The sequence below is a fragment of the Mesoplodon mirus genome (assembly GCF_964341445.2).
Source record: "Mesoplodon mirus genome assembly, chromosome: 7".
NCBI classification, from domain to species: domain Eukaryota; kingdom Metazoa; phylum Chordata; class Mammalia; order Artiodactyla; family Ziphiidae; genus Mesoplodon; species Mesoplodon mirus.
In genome coordinates this window covers 11,369,184-11,385,995 of record NC_138983.1, presented here as the reverse complement: position 1 = coordinate 11,385,995, position 16,812 = coordinate 11,369,184, and the positions used below count along the sequence as shown (strand labels likewise).

At 47.0% G+C, this 16,812-nt stretch overlaps 1 protein-coding gene across 4 annotated transcripts in view; it reads left to right on the top strand.

The window, feature by feature from the left end:
- The window catches only part of DTX4 (deltex E3 ubiquitin ligase 4), a 52,507-nt gene extending 35,714 nt beyond the window's left edge, over nt 1-16,793 (top strand). For 3 of the 4 annotated variants that reach the window (XM_082627607.1, XM_082627608.1, XM_082627609.1), the window contains 4 exons: nt 5-157; nt 4,580-4,741; nt 9,703-9,792; nt 13,383-16,793. In XM_082627607.1, the coding sequence (XP_082483733.1) occupies nt 5-157; nt 4,580-4,741; nt 9,703-9,792; nt 13,383-13,616 (639 nt within the window). In that variant the 3' untranslated portion in view covers nt 13,617-16,793. The remainder of the gene's footprint in view (nt 1-4; nt 158-4,579; nt 4,742-9,702; nt 9,793-13,382) is intronic. The other variant, XM_082627606.1, reaches the window with a different exon arrangement.
- The last annotated feature ends 19 nt before the right edge of the window (nt 16,794-16,812 follow it).

Sequence of the window (16,812 nt, the reverse complement as noted above, 5' to 3'; positions counted from 1 at the left end):
CCAGGACTGCACCATCTGTATGGAGCGCCTCACGGCCCCCTCGGGCTACAAGGGTCCACAGCCCACGGTCAAGCCTGACCTAGTGGGTAGGCTGTCCAGATGCGGCCACATCTACCACGTCTACTGCCTGGTCGCCATGTACAACAACGGCAACAAGGTTAGTGCCAGCCTGTGGGGCTGGTGCCACCTCCCACGTGGGCCCTGGGGTGCAAGAGCATGGAGGCCTTATTGGAGTGGCACGCAGGTGGTTTCGGGGAGTCTCAAAGGCATCCCAGGGCAGCAGGGGTGATGAACTTGGCTGTTCTCAGCAGGATCAGTTTCCACGAAATTATGATGTTGGTAAAATCTGTCTTTACCTTCCTTTTGGTCTATGCTACCCAACTCTCCCCCTGTATCCACACCGAGTGGTGGTCTGAAAGGTGTAGACCTCTGTCCCTGAGTGTCCCGAGGGGGAGTGGTCCATGATGATGGGCCAGTGGTTAGTGTCCACTCATACTGGCATGGATGGATTTCCTATCACCCTTCCTTCTCCCAGGGCTAGTGATTTTCAGCTACAATTCATTTTCGGTGGACAATTTCAAAACACCTTTCACTGCCCCTTCCAAAGCACTAAAGATTTTGTGAAAGTATAACTGGAAGTCCCTTAGGGTCCTACTGTTAGAGGAGGGGAAGGCTGTCTGTGATGCTTGTCTTGTCCATTAATGACAGAGGAGTGGTATTCCACCATTAGAGCTGGTTTCCAGGAATCTGGGAGTGTCCTCAGATGATAACTCTCTCCTTACAATGCCTAAGCCATTGAGTTTTCTCATGTTCTCTCCCATGCCTGGAATAACCTTCATTTCCCATCTGCATGAATTTGAATTCTACTCATTTCTCCAGGCCCAGCTTGGATTGCGTCAGAGTCTGAGATTTTTGTGATATCCTCCAACCTCTTATTCATCCAAAAAGATGTTTGGCTTTCAGAGGCTGCTCTGTACTTCTCTTGCTGTGGGAAAAGAGTAAAGGCAGCAGACCTAAGCTCAAACCCTGGCTTAGTAGCCAAATGACCTTGGGCAAGATTTTCAACCTCCCGGACATTTCATTTTCCATCTGGAAAATGGAGATAAAACATAGGGAGCTGTTAGCATTGTTATTCAAATTGGTATCTCTTTTGTATTATGGCTGTATGTTTTTTCCCTTCATCCTAATATAGCCCTGTGGTTGAAATTCCCAAAGTGCCAATCTTGGGATCTTTCTCTGTCTCAGAGAGCTCAATTATTTGTGAACGATGCGTGTCTGTATCCCTTGCCCAATTTCCTGACCCTAAGAAAAAAGGTTTCATCAGGATTTGGCATTTGAGGAGGTTATTTTGGGTTTAAAAGAGGTTTCTTAGAACATTTATTCCCTTTTTTGATAACTGTATTCAAGAATAATCTAGTATTCTTGCGTTTATTTCCATGGTGCTTCAAAAATGTTGAAGACACTATCCTTTATTCTCTTTTGCACTAATACTTTGAAGCATGCAGTTTTTATCTTCTTTACAGAGAAGAGGGCTGAAAAGGTCCAGAGAGAATTTATTGGATGGAGTGATTCATCCAAGGTCATGAAGCAAGTTAAGGCCAGAACAGAGAGTGGGACCCTGGCCTTGGATTCCCATCCTTTGATCACACGGAGTAACTTCCATTGCCCTGAATCCAAGCTGTTCCTTTAAATGAGTAGAGTTTGAATGGAAACGTCCTTAAATAGCCCTGCAGAGGATCCCAGTCTTCCCCGAGGAGATCTGGATGTCCTGGAGAGCTCTGGTCCCCGCTGTGTGACAGCACTTTGTACACACGCTGTTCCCTGCCCACGCTTTCCTTCTCCTCCCTCCCTTTCTTTTTTCAAGCTGGGAACAGGATTTACTGTCCAGGCTCTCTCCCAAGCTCTCCTCCTATCCCTCCAGAAGACACGTCACCAGGTCCTGCTGTGAAACCATGACCCCTCACGTCACTGTACCCAGAGTCCCCCACCATCCCCCCATCAGAGTCCTGAGATGCAGGGCAAAGCCCGGTCTCCTTATGAAGGATGGGGTCTCCCTTACATGTCCCTTAGCATGGAGCATGGGGTTGGTGTGGAATTTTCCTCCTCTTATTTTTTTATTTTATTTTTTATTTATTTTTTGCTTTATAACAAATTTAATCAGTTATACATATACATATGTTCCCATATCCCCTCCCTTTTGCATCTCCCTCCCACCCTCCCTATCCCACCCCTCCAGGCGGTCACAAAGCACCGAGCTGATCTCCCTGTGCTATGCGGCTGCTTCCCACTAGCTATCTACCTTACGTTTGGTAGTGTATATATGTCCATGCCGCTCTTTCACTTTGTCACAGCTTACCCTTCCCCCTCCCCATATCCTCAAGTCCATTCTCTAGTAGGTCTGTGTCTTTATTCCTGTCCTACCCCTATGTTCTTCATGACATTTTTTTTCCTTAAATTCCATATATATGTGTCAGCATACAGTATTTGTCTTTCTCTTTCTGACTTACTTCACTCTGTATGACAGGCTCTAGGTCCATCCACCTCATTACAAATAGCTCAATTTCGTTTCTTTTTATGGCTGAGTAATATTCCATTGTATATATGTGCCACATCTTCTTTACCCATTCATCCGATGATGGACACTTAGGTTGTTTCCATCTCCAGGCTATTGTAAATAGGGCTGCTATGAACATTTTGGTACATGTCTCTTTTTGAATTATGGTTTTCTCAGGGTATATGCCCAGTAGTGGGATTGCTGGGTCATATGGTAGTTCTATTTGTAGTTTTTTAAGGAACCTCCATACCGTTCTCCATAGTGGCTGTACCAATTCACATTCCCACCAGCAGTGCAAGAGTGTTCCCTTTTTTCCACACCCTCGCCAGCATTTATTGTTTCTAGATTTTTTGATGATGGCCATTCTGACTGGTGTGAGATGATATCTCATTGTAGTTTTGATTTGCATTTCTCTAATGAGCAAAGATGTTGAGCATCCTTTCATGTGTTTGTTGGCAGTCTGTATATCTTCTGTGGAGAAATGTCTGTTTAGGTCTTCTGCCCATTTTTGGATTGGGTTGTTTGTTTTTTTTGTTATTGAGCTGCATGAGCTGCTTATAAATTTTGGAGATTAATCCTTTGTCAGTTGCTTCATTTACAAATATTTTCTCCCATTCTGAGGGTTGTCTTTTGGTCTTGTTTATGGTTTCCTTTGCTGTGCAAAAGCTTTGAAGTTTCATTAGGTCCCATGTGTTTATTTTTGTCTTTATTTCCATTTCTCTAGGAGGTGGGTCAAAAAGGATCTTGCTGTGATTTATGTCATAGAGTGTTCTGCCTATGTTTTCCTCTAAGAGTTTGATAGTGTCTGGCCTTACATTTAGGTCTTTAATCCATTTTGAGCTTATTTTTGTGTATGGTGTTAGGGAGTGATCTAATCTCATACTTTTACGTCCCTATCCAGTTTTCCCAGCACCACTTATTGAAGAGACTGTCCTTTCTCCACTGTATATTCCTGCCTCCTTTATCAAAGATAAGGTGACCATATGTGCGTGGGTTTATCTCTGGGCTTTCTATCCTGTTCCATTGATCTATCTTTCTGTTTTTGTGCCAGTACCATACTGTCTTGATTACTGTAGCTTTGTAGTATAGTCTGAAGTCAGGGAGCCTGATTCCTCCAGCTCCATTTTTCGTTCTCAAGATTGCTTTGTTCGGGGTCTTTTGTGTTTCCATACAAATTGTGAAATTTTTTGTTCTAGTTCTGTGAAAAATGCCAGTGGTAGTTTGATAGGGATTGCATTGAATCTGTAGATTGCTTTGGGTAGTAGAGTCATTTTTACAATGTTGATTCTTCCAATCCAAGAACATGGTACATCTCTCCATCTATTTGTATCATCTTTAATTTCTTTCATCAGTGTCTTATAATTTTCTGCATACAGGTGTTTTGTCTCCTTAGGTAGGTTTATTCCTAGATATTTTATTCTTTTTGTTGCAATGGTAAATGGGAGTGTTTCCTTGATTTCACTTTCAGATTTTTCATCATTAGTGTACAGGAATGCCAGAGATTTCTGTGCATTAATTTTGTAGCCTGCAACTTTACCAAATTCATTGATTAGCTCTAGTAGTTTTCTGGTAGCATCTTTAGGATTCTCTATGTATAGTATCATGTCATCTGCAAAGAGTGACAGCTTTACTTCTTCTTTTCCGATTTGGATTCCTTTTATTTCCTTTTCTTCTCTGATTGCTGTGGCTAAAACTTCCAAAACTATGTTGAATAAGAGTGGTGAGAGTGGGCAACCTTGTCTTGTTCCTGATCTTAGTGGAAATGGTTTCAGTTTTTCACCATTGAGGACGATGCTGGCTGTGGGTTTGTCATATATGGCCTTTATTATGTTGTTTCCTCCTCTTATTTTGGAGAAGGCTTCAGCTTTCAATGGCCTCAGTAGCCAGGCAGGGGGGCAACTCAGGTCTGTTACTCATTTGGGTGCATTTTGCCCCCGACCCCAGTCCTTTATCTCTGGTACCTTTTGGGGTTGGGTGGGAAGGTCATTACTAAAACTGTTTCCTATTCTGACCTTGTCTCTTCAGGATGGGAGTTTGCAGTGTCCAACCTGTAAGACCATTTATGGGGTGAAGACAGGTACCCAGCCTCCAGGGAAGATGGAGTACCACCTCATTCCCCACTCTCTGCCTGGCCACCCAGACTGCAAAACCATCCGGATCATCTACAGCATCCCCCCTGGCATTCAGGTGAGCCCACCCTTAGCCACTGGCTTTTATCATTTGAAGTTCAAATGTTTGCAAGTAAATGTTTGTCTTTAGTCCATTCAAGCTACTGTAACAAACAAACAAAAAACCCCACAGACTGAATGACTTTTAAACAACAGAAATTTATTTCTCACTGTTCTGGAGGATGAGAAGTTCAAGATTGAGATGCCAGCAGATTCAGTGTCTGGTGGCAGCCCGCCTCCTGGTTTGTACACCGTCTTCTTACTGTGTCCTCACATGGCAGAAGGGATGAGGAGCCTCTCTGGCATCTCTTTTATAAGGGCACTAATCCCATTCATGATGGCTTCATCTTCATAACCTAATCACCCACCAAGGGACCCCCCGCACCCCCTAATGCCATCACATTGGGGATTAGATTTCAACATAATAATTTATGGGGGGGACCCAGACTTTCAATCTACAGCTCTCCACCCGTGGCTTCCCCAAATTCATGTCCTTCCTGCACACAAAATACATTCATTCCATCCCAATAGCCCCCAAATCTTAACACATTCCAGCACCCACTTTAAAGTTTAAGTCCAAAGTCTTATCTAAATATCATCTACATTAGATAGGGTGAGACTCAAAGTAGAATTCATCCGGAGACCAATTCCTCTCCAGCTGTGAACCTGTGAAACCAAACAATTTATGTGGTGGTGTCTCACCAGACACTGAATCAGCCGACACCTTCATCTTGAACTTCCCAGACTCTAGAACTGTGAAAAATGAATTTCCGTTGTTTACAAGCCACCCAGTTTATGTTACTTTGTTATAGCAGCCAGAGATGCTAAGACAATGTTATGCTATGAAAAGTCTCCTTCCCACTCTGGTCCCCCATCTACCCAGTCTCACCCTCCCCAACCCTCCGCCACTGTTCTCACTTTCTTATGTATCCTTTCAGGGTTCTTTGTGCATTTGCAACAAAGACTTCATCCACTCCTCCCATCTTTACACAAAGGGTGACATATCAGACATATTGTTCTGCACCCTGCACTTTCTTTCTTTTTTGTATAGATCTTTATTGGAGTATAACTGCTTCACAATGCTGTGTTAGTTTCTGTTGTACAACAAAGTGAATCAGCCATATGCGTACATATGTCCCTATATCCCCTCCCTCTTGAGCCTCCCTTCCACCCTCCCCAGCCCACCCCTCTAGGTCGTGGAAGCACCCAGCTGATCTCCCTGTGCTATGTTGCTGCTTCCCACATGTATCACAATGTTCATTGCAGCACTATTTACAATAGCCAGGACATGGACGCACCCTGCATTTTCAATGAACAATATAGTCTGTAGATCTTTCCATGTCAGTATAGAGAGAACTTCCACATTCTTTCTTAGCTTTGCATAATCATCCCTTGGATAAATGTACCATAATTTATATTCAGCCATCTCCATTGGATGGGCATATGGATTGTTTCCAATCTTTTGCTACAACAAAATGCTGTCATGAATAACCTTGCACACATGTGAGTATATCTGTAGAATAATTTTCTAGAAGTGGATTTTTTTTTTTTGTCAAATGGTATTTGCATTTGTAATTTGATAGATAGTCCTTGACTTTTGTGGACATTTCTTTTGATTCTTCAAAAGACAGCCCTAAGGAACAAATTGAACAATTTTCCTGGCAGTAAATACACATGTGTCCCTTCCTTCACACATTGACGCTTTTTCTAAACGTTTAGGGTGTTCACTGGATTCATTTATTTAACAAATATTTATTTGTTTACCCTCTTTTCCTCCTTCCTCCTTGCCTTCCTCCATTTTGTCTTTTGTTTAACAAACATTTGAGTGTGGACAGGGGACCAGACGTGTTCTAGATGCTAGAGAAAGAATGGGGAGCTAAACAAACAGTGCTTGCTTCCCTGAAGTCCCCCTTCTAGTGAGATAAGGAAGAAATAAAACAGGGAGATGTAATAGTCTGTAAAAAATTGAATAAGAAAACATGGTTCTTCTTTGAAGGACATATCAACCAGTCAGGCAGAAATAAATATACATCACTAAACTATAGAGTAAAAACTGATGTGCAGCACTGATACAAGCTGTGGGAAGCAGGGTGGACAAAGACAACACAAGGTCTTCAAAGTCTGACAGGACCTGTCTTCCAATTCCTGGCTGATTCCTCCTTAGCTGGTGATTTTGGACCTTGACCCCTTGACCTTCCTGAGCCCTGTTTCTTTATCTGCACAGCCGGGAAGCTAATGTGCGGGGGTTTTGTAAAGATGGGTGATAATGTTTATATGTGCATATTGTGGTCCAGGGTACAGAACCAAGGTGCTCAGGACCTGATCTCCATCATTAATGAGTATCTTACATGTCAGGGTAAGGAAGAGGGCCTATGTCTGTCTGTCTGGGAGGGTTGGAGGAGACTTTCTGGGGGCAGGGTACTCACTAGTAGAGGAAAGACATGAAAAAATGGAGGAGAGTGTTTTTAGTTGGAGGACACAACAGAGTCGCCAAGGGAGAGAAAGAGGGGGTGTGCAAGGCCCATAAGGAAGAGTTTAATTTGGGTTAAGGTTTGCCAAAGTAGGCGACAGGAGGAGGGAGAAAGGAGGATGTGAAAGAGCGGGCAGAGAAGGGAGGCTGTGGCCAGGTCAGGAGGCCTCCAACACCAGGGTGAAGGCTGTAGATTCTCCTTGACAGGCTGGTGGCGGGGGTCCCTGAAGGTGGTCAGGCGTTGGGTAGGATTATGGAAAGTCGTGTGATTGGGAAGATGCTTTAGGAAGGCCAGTCTGGCAAAAGAGTTGGGGGGTGACCTGACAGACCCATTAGACCACTGCGATAATTTAGCTTCCAGGAATGAAAAAGGGAGGGGCCGGGACCAGGGAGATACGGTTGGATGTGAGGGCAAGTGAGACTTCTGGAATGATTCTAGGGCTGCCGGGGGGCGCGTGGTGGTATAATAGGGACAAGAATGAGAATACGGGTGTCCCCAGAAACAGCCAATGGCCTTGGTGGGAAGTAGGCCAGATTGACGTGGGCAAAGTCAGAGTGGGGCAACCACTTTGGAGGATGTTCTTTGTTCCCGGACTCCAGGACCAAAGAATGGGGAGCCTGCACTAGGGTAGAGAGGTGCCCACCTTCTGCCTCTGGAGGTGCCATGGCTTCCTTAGGAAAACCCAAGCTTGTGTCAAGGGAAATGCATCCGTGCACTGTCCTTACAGCCATTCCGTAGACCACCCGTGAGAGTCGGTAGCAGAACCCTCAGGGCAAAATCCATTCCTGGAGACCCCAGGGACCACACAGGCTTGGGCTTTCATGAGGAGTGAGGCCCTTTAAGCTCTGCCTTCACTGCAGACGATGATTCTCTGGGGGAGACACTCTGAGCGGGGCCAAGGCAGAGTCGTGACTGCTGAGCTTAGCACCGTGCAGCGAGCACACAGTCTTGCTGGGCTGGTGCCAAGCAGGTGTCTGTGTTGGCCGCGTAACAGGCAAGTCCCGGGCAGGAGAGGAGCGGGCAGAACCGTGGTGAGCATCGGCCATCAGCCGTCCAGCCTGGCTTAGAAACAGCCGTGGCCGTGGGAATGTTGTAAATGTGATTTCATAAGAACCGTGGTGAGAATCGGCCATCAGCCGTCCAGCCTGGCTTAGAAACAGCCGTGGCCGTGGGAATGTTGTAAATGTGATTTCAGAAGAATGTGAAACTCAGAACCCTCAAGTCCCGCATCTCCCAGAAGACACTGTTGCCTCTTTCTTCCGTTCCCTGTGATCTTTCCCTTCTCTGAGACTCCACTGTACTCATCATGCTGTTCAGTTTGCAAAATCGTACATGATCCTGAACCATGCTATTAAAAAAGATTGTTTTAATCACATAATTTTTAAATCATTTTGGAACTGTCGTCCATAGTAAGAGAAAATGGAAAATCTGTGTTTTCTTGAAGTTTTGTCATTCATTCATTCATTCCTGCATTCACTCGCTCATTCATTTGTTCAGCCAGGATACGGTTACTGATCTACGATGTGAGAGCTTGTACCAGGAGCTGTGTGGAATTATCAATGTTATATTGGCTTCGTCTAGACGGGATTTGAAAACAGGGTTTCACAGACTCTGAGGAGGGCCAGGGGTGCTCAGAAATTATAGACAAACATTGTGTGTAGGGGGAAAATATGTGCATTGTTCCTGGGAGAAAATCCCTCATTTTTCATGAGCTTCTCAAAGGGACCTGTAGACCATTCTGAACCCTGATTAGGAAGCCTTGTTTTTTGGCTAAATTCTGCTTCAGTTTCTTTCCCACCTGGTGGCTTGAGACCGCTTGCTTAATAGGGGTATTGGATGATGACAGTTGAAATGTCAGAAGACTATTAGTCGTGAATATGCCAACGTATATTGTTAAATAAGAAAACAAACCAAAACCCATGAGGACAAAAGAGAAAATCCCCAAGAATCATTCAGATAATTCTGATCGCATGGCTCTTGGCTCAAAGCTCACAGGCACTTAAGTTATTTTGAGTAGTTTAGAGGTTAAAAAAGTCCAGAGTATGCTTCAGGAAACCTGGGCTTAAGTTTTGGCAAAGCCATTAACATAACGGAAGTCATTTAACCTCTGGGGCCGCAGTTTTCCTCTTTTGTAAAACAAAAGAGCCAGAATAGATGATGATGGAGGTGATAAACAGCTGCTGAGCTCTGAATGTGCGCCTTAACATTCATAACGGTCCCACAAGGTGAGAATCCCACATCTTCCTTATTTAAGGGGTGGGGAAGTAACACCCCAAGGGAGAGCAGCTCCAGCTAACACAGCTGGGGGGCAGCAGCTCTGGATCCACAGCCAGGTCCAAGGACTCGAGTATGTGTTAAACCACTACTCCCACCGCTGTTTGGGTCTGTTCTCTGTCTAGACTCTGTGGCCTTTAGTATTCATCATTATTTGAATCAGTCACAGCCTGCACCCCCTGCATCCAAAAGATTTTGAAAAATGCTCTTTGCTCTCTTTTTTTTCTGCTTTCAGGGGCCAGAACACCCAAATCCTGGGAAAAGTTTCAGCGCCCGTGGCTTCCCACGACACTGTTACCTTCCAGACAGCGAGAAAGGGAGAAAGGTGAGAGCAGGTTTCAGTGTAGTGCTGAGGAATTTACTTGTCTCTTAGGGCCTCAAGTTTGCTCAGTACGATGCTAAACAGAACTGGGTCTCTTGTAACTCTAGATGCCCATGTAGCAAAGTCATAATCAAGTCAACTAGAGGTAGGATGTATATGTTTAGAATTTTATTTTTGCCTGGTGGTGGGACCTGGGCTTTTGGCTTTTTCCTCTCTTGGATTTTACTGGCAATAATTCATCTATGTTAGGATCCTTCCTCTAGAGCTTTGCTGCCTAATGGCAGGTCCTGGGACCAGCACCAGTGACAACACCTAAGAGTTTGATATAAATGCAGAACCTTAGAACCTACTTCATTTTAACAAGATCCCACGTGATCTGACAGCATATTAAAGCTTGAGAAGCACTGCTCTGGGGCAGGGATCTTAATTTGTGGAATTTTATTTGTTTATTTACTTTTTAATGAATACTTTGATGTTCCCCAAAAGAGTAGAGGGAAAAATCACTGGGTTTCCGGATTCTTAGTGATCCCCGGTGAGGCTTCAGTGGTTCTATGAACTCTAAAATTAGAATTAAAATTTCATGTTCATTTTCCTGTGGATAAGGCCAGAAAATCATTGAATTTTCAAAACATTCCCTGATCTCAAAAGTGAAAAGAACCATTGATTTATTGAACAAGAGGCGTGCCTTTGTTAGCTTTCTCTAGGTCATGCTGCGTAACAAAGAACCTCTAAATCTCAGTGGCTTCCTTCAACCACTGTTTATTTCTCATGTACTTTGCATGTTAGTGGCTGTGTCTCAGTTGCTGCTATGGGTCAGCTTTCATCTGCTCCATGTGGCTTCCTGTTCTGGAATCCAGGTCAAAGGAGCAGCCCTTCCGTGGTCCATCCCCTTCCCACGGAATGAGGCAGAGGACCAAGAGAGAATCCAATCAGGAGTGTACAATCCCATTAAAGCTGCTCCTGGAAGCTTGTTACTTCCACTCACCTTTCATAGTCCCCAGCAAGTCACGGACAAGCCAGACAAGGAGCTGGTGCCCTGCCTACAGGGAGGCCCCTTGGCAAAGAGTGTGGCTATAGTCTCTCAGAGGGGAAGAATCAGATAGTTTGGGACAATAAGAGAATCAACCACATCATCCTAAAGAGGTGCCCAGTTCAGTGTCCCCAGATTAGGAGTCAGGGCCAGTGCTGATACCTGTTTGCCCTGAACAGCCACGTCTCTACGCTCGAGATCTACAGCTCCAACTGCTGGCTAAACATCTCCACCATCAAGTCCTGCAGTTAAAATTAGAATCCTCTTGCCAAGAGTTGCTCCTCTGCCAGGCCTCCCTCTTCATGTTAATGACATACTCTGTATCCCTGGGACCAAATTGGACACATGAACATCTTGGACTCTGGCTCTGAACCACACATTTCTCCCTGCACTGCCCTCCAAACCGCTTGAATCCTTTTCTCACCCTGCCACCGCCAACCTAGTTATCTGTCACCAGAATAGTAATCCTGAAACAGTTTCTGGCATCACTCTCCTTGCTTAACAGAAATAAAGTGAGAGAGAACAATACAAAATTGTTAGGATGGCTTTCCCTTCCTTCTTTACAAGGACAGTCTTCTCTGCTTGATATACAAGACCTACTACAGTGTGGGTCCCCTCTCACCAATTCCTCACCCTTATCCCTCCTGTCTGCTGTTCCCAGATGCTAACTTTGGGCTCCTTTGCAGAGCAAAGTAATAAGAGCTTGGGCTTTGGAGCCAGACGAGCCTGGGTTCAAATCCTAGCTCTGCCATTTACCAGCTGTGGGAACTGACATAAAGTTGACTTAATCTATAAAAGAATGGTGATCATTTCTAGCTATGGACAGGATGTTGTAAGAATTAAATGAAGGTAGCGTTTGTAAAATGCCCAGCGTGGTGGCAGCAATCTTAAGTATCCACGCCTTGGATGATATGTATTTCCAGCGTCTATATGTCCTACTCTATTAATATACCTCATATCCTCCCCTCTCTCTGAGATCAGCTCAGAAGCAGCCTCCTCCATGAAATCTATACTGATCCCCACCTGAGAGTCAACAGAGATATGACTGAGACCAGGGATGGGAAAGCCAAGCAGTCCTGAAGTCAAGGCCCCCTCTGGCACTTTCTAGCTGCATGACCAAGGCAAATCTTTTGTCTTCTGAGCCTGTTTCCTCTTCTGCAGAGAAGGGATAATGAGCATCCTGTCTTAGCCAATTATTATAACCATTACATGACCCAGTGCCTGGCACTTAGTAAGTAAACACTCAGGAAATGGTAACTCTTAGTTTCAACGCCTGCTACTCTTATTACTATTAAGATTCCCCACCTCCAGCTCACACCATGGTAATACTCATTCAGTTTTGAACCCAATGCATTTTTTTTTTTTTTTTTTTTTTTGCAGTACGTGGGCCTCTCATTGTTGTGGCCTCTCCCGTTGCGGAGCACAGGCTCCAGACTCGCAGGCTCGGCAGCCATGGCTCACGGGCCCAGCCGCTCCACGGCACGTGGGATCTTGCCGGACCGGGGCACGAACCCGTGTCCCCTGCATCGGCAGGCGGACTCTCAACCACTGCGCCACCAGGGAAGCCCTGAACCCAATGCATTTTTATCAAGTGCCTTCTTCATGCTGGCCAGGGTGTCAGGCATTCATCTTAACAAAGATTTTTCTAATGCAGCTGAATAGAACATTCTGCAAGCCCTAACACGTCTCTGAGCCTCACCTATAAAATAGAGATAATATTAGTACCTGCCAGGCCTGCCTCAAAGGGTGGCTGTGAGGATCAGATGAGAAAATAAATATGAAAGAGCCTGGAAGAGGTCAAAACACTTCCACCATGTCCCTGGAGAGATATTCCACAACTTTAGCTGTGGATCAATTAATACCACATTCAGGTGGTGGTGATGGCAGGGGGAAGGCATAGCTCAGAAGATCTCAGATCATAAGTACCTTGGATGCCTAGATCCCAGCTTTTGAAATGCAGCTATGGGGCTTCCCTGGTGGCGCAGTGGTTGAGAGTCCGCCTGCCGATGCAGGGGACGCGGGTTCGTGCCCCAGTCCGGCAAGATCCCACGTGCCGCAGAGCGGCTGGGCCCGTGAGCCATGGCCACTGAGCCTGCATGTCCGGAGCCTGTGGTCCGCAACGGGAGAGGCCACAACAGTGAGAGGCCCACATACCGCAAAAAAAAAAAAAAAAAAAAAATCAAATGCAACTATGACGCTCGCACCTAACATTTGTTGAGTAGGTGTGCCAGGCACTACTGTGAAAGTGCTTTTCACATAGTGCTCCCTAAGCTGCACACAACCTTCAGGAATAAAGTGTACCATTGCCATTTTATAAGTAAGGAAATTAAAGCTCAGAGAGGTGATGTAACTTGTCCACGGTCACACAGTTAGTCAATGACAGAGTCAAGACTTAACCTGCAGGTCCCTGACTCCATTTCCAAATCCCTTTCTATTCACTGTGCTGCTTAGGACATCACGATGCAGGAGGGGCTAGGAGCCTTGGGAGGACTCTCCACTTCCCAAGGGATGGTCTTTGGCCACCATTGAATGCCTGACTCTGATCTCCTGCCTTTTCTCTTAGGTCCTGAAGCTGCTGCTTGTGGCCTGGGATCGCCGTCTCATCTTTGCCATCGGTACGTCCAGCACCACGGGCGAGTCAGATACCGTCATCTGGAACGAGGTCCATCACAAGACAGAGTTTGGCTCTAATCTCACTGGCCACGGCTACCCAGATGCCAATTACCTGGATAATGTGCTGGCTGAACTGGCTGCCCAGGGCATTTCTGAGGACAGTGCTGCCCAGGAGAAGGACTGAACTGGAGGGGCTTTGGGGTGGGAGAGGCCATGGGACCACAGGTCAGGAAGTGGGGAGAGTCAAGGTGGAAGTTGGCACCATGCCCTCCCAACTCCCTGCCTCCCCTCCTGTCCTGTCTCCACCCCCCATCCCTCCCAGCCCCAGGCTGGGGGGAGCAGCCAGAATGAACAAGGTGGTGTCATCCACAAACCTCATCCAACGCAAAGGGGACGTGGGATGAGGGCCATCCTCAGTCTGTTCCCATGGAGCTTTCGGTGCTGGGTAGGCAGGGACCCCCCTCACCCCCCTAAGCAGGGGGGACGGGCAGCACGCTTAGGGTATGGGCACTCCTTATCCTGGCCTTGTGAAGCCGGAGGTTCATGCCTCAGCCGGCTTCTTGCTGCTTCCACTCTGCTTTGAGAGCGGAGTTTCCGCTTTTCTCTCCTCTGCTGGAGGTAAGGGGCTCTCACTGTGCAAGACCGCGGGGCAAAGTGGTGAACCGCGCAACTGCTGTGACGTCAGAAATCCGTGCCTCGGTGTACAGCAGGGAAGCACTTCTTGCCAAGAGGGTCAGGGTGGCACAGGCTCTTGGGAGCAGGCTCAGCTCTCATCATCGCCCTGGCTTCTCCGGGCCCTCCCTCCTCCTCCCACCTTTGGCATGTCCAAAGAGGCATCCAGATGGATAGGCTCTGGGATTCCTCTCTGGGGCAGCATCCCACGATGTCTCCGGGCCCCTTTCTGATCAGACCCAAGCCTGCATCCAACTTAGCATCTGAACAGTCCTCAGGGAGAGGAGCCCATAGCCTTCTTCCCAACTCATCCCAGACCAGCTCAAAGATTCCATGAGTTTCATCCAGTCACTGTGAGTGGAGCCCAGGCTGGGCTCTGTGCCATCTGTGTGCGTGCATATATGTGTATGTGCATGTGCGTGTCTGCGTGTGTGTGCACTGCTGGGCCGGGTTGGTGGAGGGTCCCATCGTGTTCTCACACTCTGTTTTGCAAGATGTCAAACCCCCATTCTGATGGGGATGAAACAGCCAGGCTGTGGGCCCTTGACTTGCCTCACCCTTTGCCAGCCTATCCCATAATAAACTTGGACCCAGAAGAAGACAGAACTATGCTTGGGAAGATGTGTAAGCTGAGGGCTGGACTGACTCCTTCGTATATCTCTTTCAAGATGAGATCTGAGCCAGACTACGAGGGCTTCAATCTGTCTCCGTGCACAATTGCTAATCAGAGCCCGGAGGTGGTGCTGGGCCCCTCACCTCCCTCATCGATTACAGGATGACCCAGAGCGTGAGGGAGACTCTAGCCCATTCCCAGCAGGATTGGGGCCACATTAGTGTCCAGTCCAACCTGCGTCTGGGTTGTGTCCCAAGACCCTGTCTATCCCCTCCCTGACATTCCCTTCAGCTCCCATTAAGGAAGGGATTGCGTGTCAGGGAAGAGAGAAGGGGGACCAAGAAGGGAAACCCAATCCTCCCTTTGAAAGTGGGTTCTTTGAACTACGTGTTTGGGGGAAGTTCCTCTGGATACTAATTTGAATTTATATACCTCATGTTTGGGGGGTTTGACGTATATATATGCATATATATTTCATAGTATGTGGAAGGTTTTCGATGCTAGAAAGATGGAAATGGAAGAAACTTCAAAAATGGTATTTAAGTTAGAAGCAGAAGCCAAGCTTTTCTGAGAGCGGGCTCCGAGCTGCTTGCTCTTAGGCCTGCAGACGTTTTGACTGTCGGGTGGCCAGTGGGCTCACCTGGGTGTCACCCAGCTTCGGGGTCACGCTCCCCTCCTTTTCCAAATGGCTATAGGGGAGTCAATCGGCTCCAGCAGAGGGAGCTCTGACAGGAGGAATTGTTCCTGCTGGTTGAGCTCCAGTCTCGCTCATCAGTCATTTATCTCACCAGCAGACCAGGGCCTGAGTTCACCGCACCGTGGGGCAGTTTCCTGCCACAGTGGGGAAGGAAACATCTGAACTCAATGGAAGAGACATCGCTGCAGCTTTTGATGTCACGTCCATGCCCTTGGCCAGGCTAAGGCTACGCCGTGCCAGAGATGAGCCACATTATAAGCCTAGTACCATCCCTACCTTCATTCAGCACCCTTGTCAAGTATCCACTGGGTTCCTCACCCACAGAGGATGAGGAAGCAGACTGAGCGTCAGCGGGTAGATAGAGCTGTGCAGTAGGAGATGGGAAAGAAAGCAGAATGCTTTGACAACCGGCAGAGGGCCGTGGGGAGAGATTGATTTCCCTGGATCAGGCAGAAGAAGGTGTGGGTGGAGAAGGGGACGGCCAAGAGCAGAAAGAAGAGGATGCAGGGAACGTGTAAGGCAGGCAGTGTGCCAGGGGCAATACCCCTTTGAGAGTTCATCTTCGTACCTTCAAGCCTTTCCCCCCCTAGGGCGCTGATAGTATCGGTGCCCCGTGTCTCTTGCTCTCTAAGGAGGCTCAGTAGGGGCTACCTCATCCTCATGCTGCTCTTTTTTGTGGGACCTTCTCAGAAGAAGGAATCTTAAACTTCCTTTCTAACACTGTGTCAGGCAAGGCGGGAGGCATTCCTTTGCCCTCTCTCTTGTGCCAACCTGGAAAGGTACAGTCTCGGGTTCGGTGAGAACCCCCGCCAGCAGAGGCCCTGTGCATCCATCACTTTGACACAGGAAGTTCTCCCACCGGAAGCCCTGCTGTGTTCCCTGCCCCGTGCAGGGAATTTCATGCCTTTCCTTTCATCGTCTTAGCACCAGCAGCCTAGTTTCTCCCTTCCTGAGTCTCCAGGGATGACACGTGGGATTGGAGACAAACCTTGTTATATGCTCATCCCTTAAAAGATGAATTGTGCATGTGTAGTTGTGTGTGCCTTTGTGTTTTCATCCCCCTTTTGTAAAGCTTGGACTTCTCTGTGGTTTTATACTTGGTCAAAAGTGCTCGTCCTGGTATTGCACTGTTGTGGGCATGAGAGGATTGGGGGAAGGTCCCGTGTGGTACAAGAAAGGACCCTGTCCTCTTTCCTTGTTTGTGGCCACTGGCATTGATGGGGAGTGGGGAGGAGGTGGGTCTGGGAGAGGGCAGGTGAATGTCCTGTTGCAAATCATTGTTTGAAACCAGCGTGTTTTGAAGTCCTTGGTGTTGCTCTGTGAGAGGACATCGCCACCTGGTGCTCATGAGGTGTATGTGCAGAACAATAAATGGTAAACGAACAACCACAAAATTGC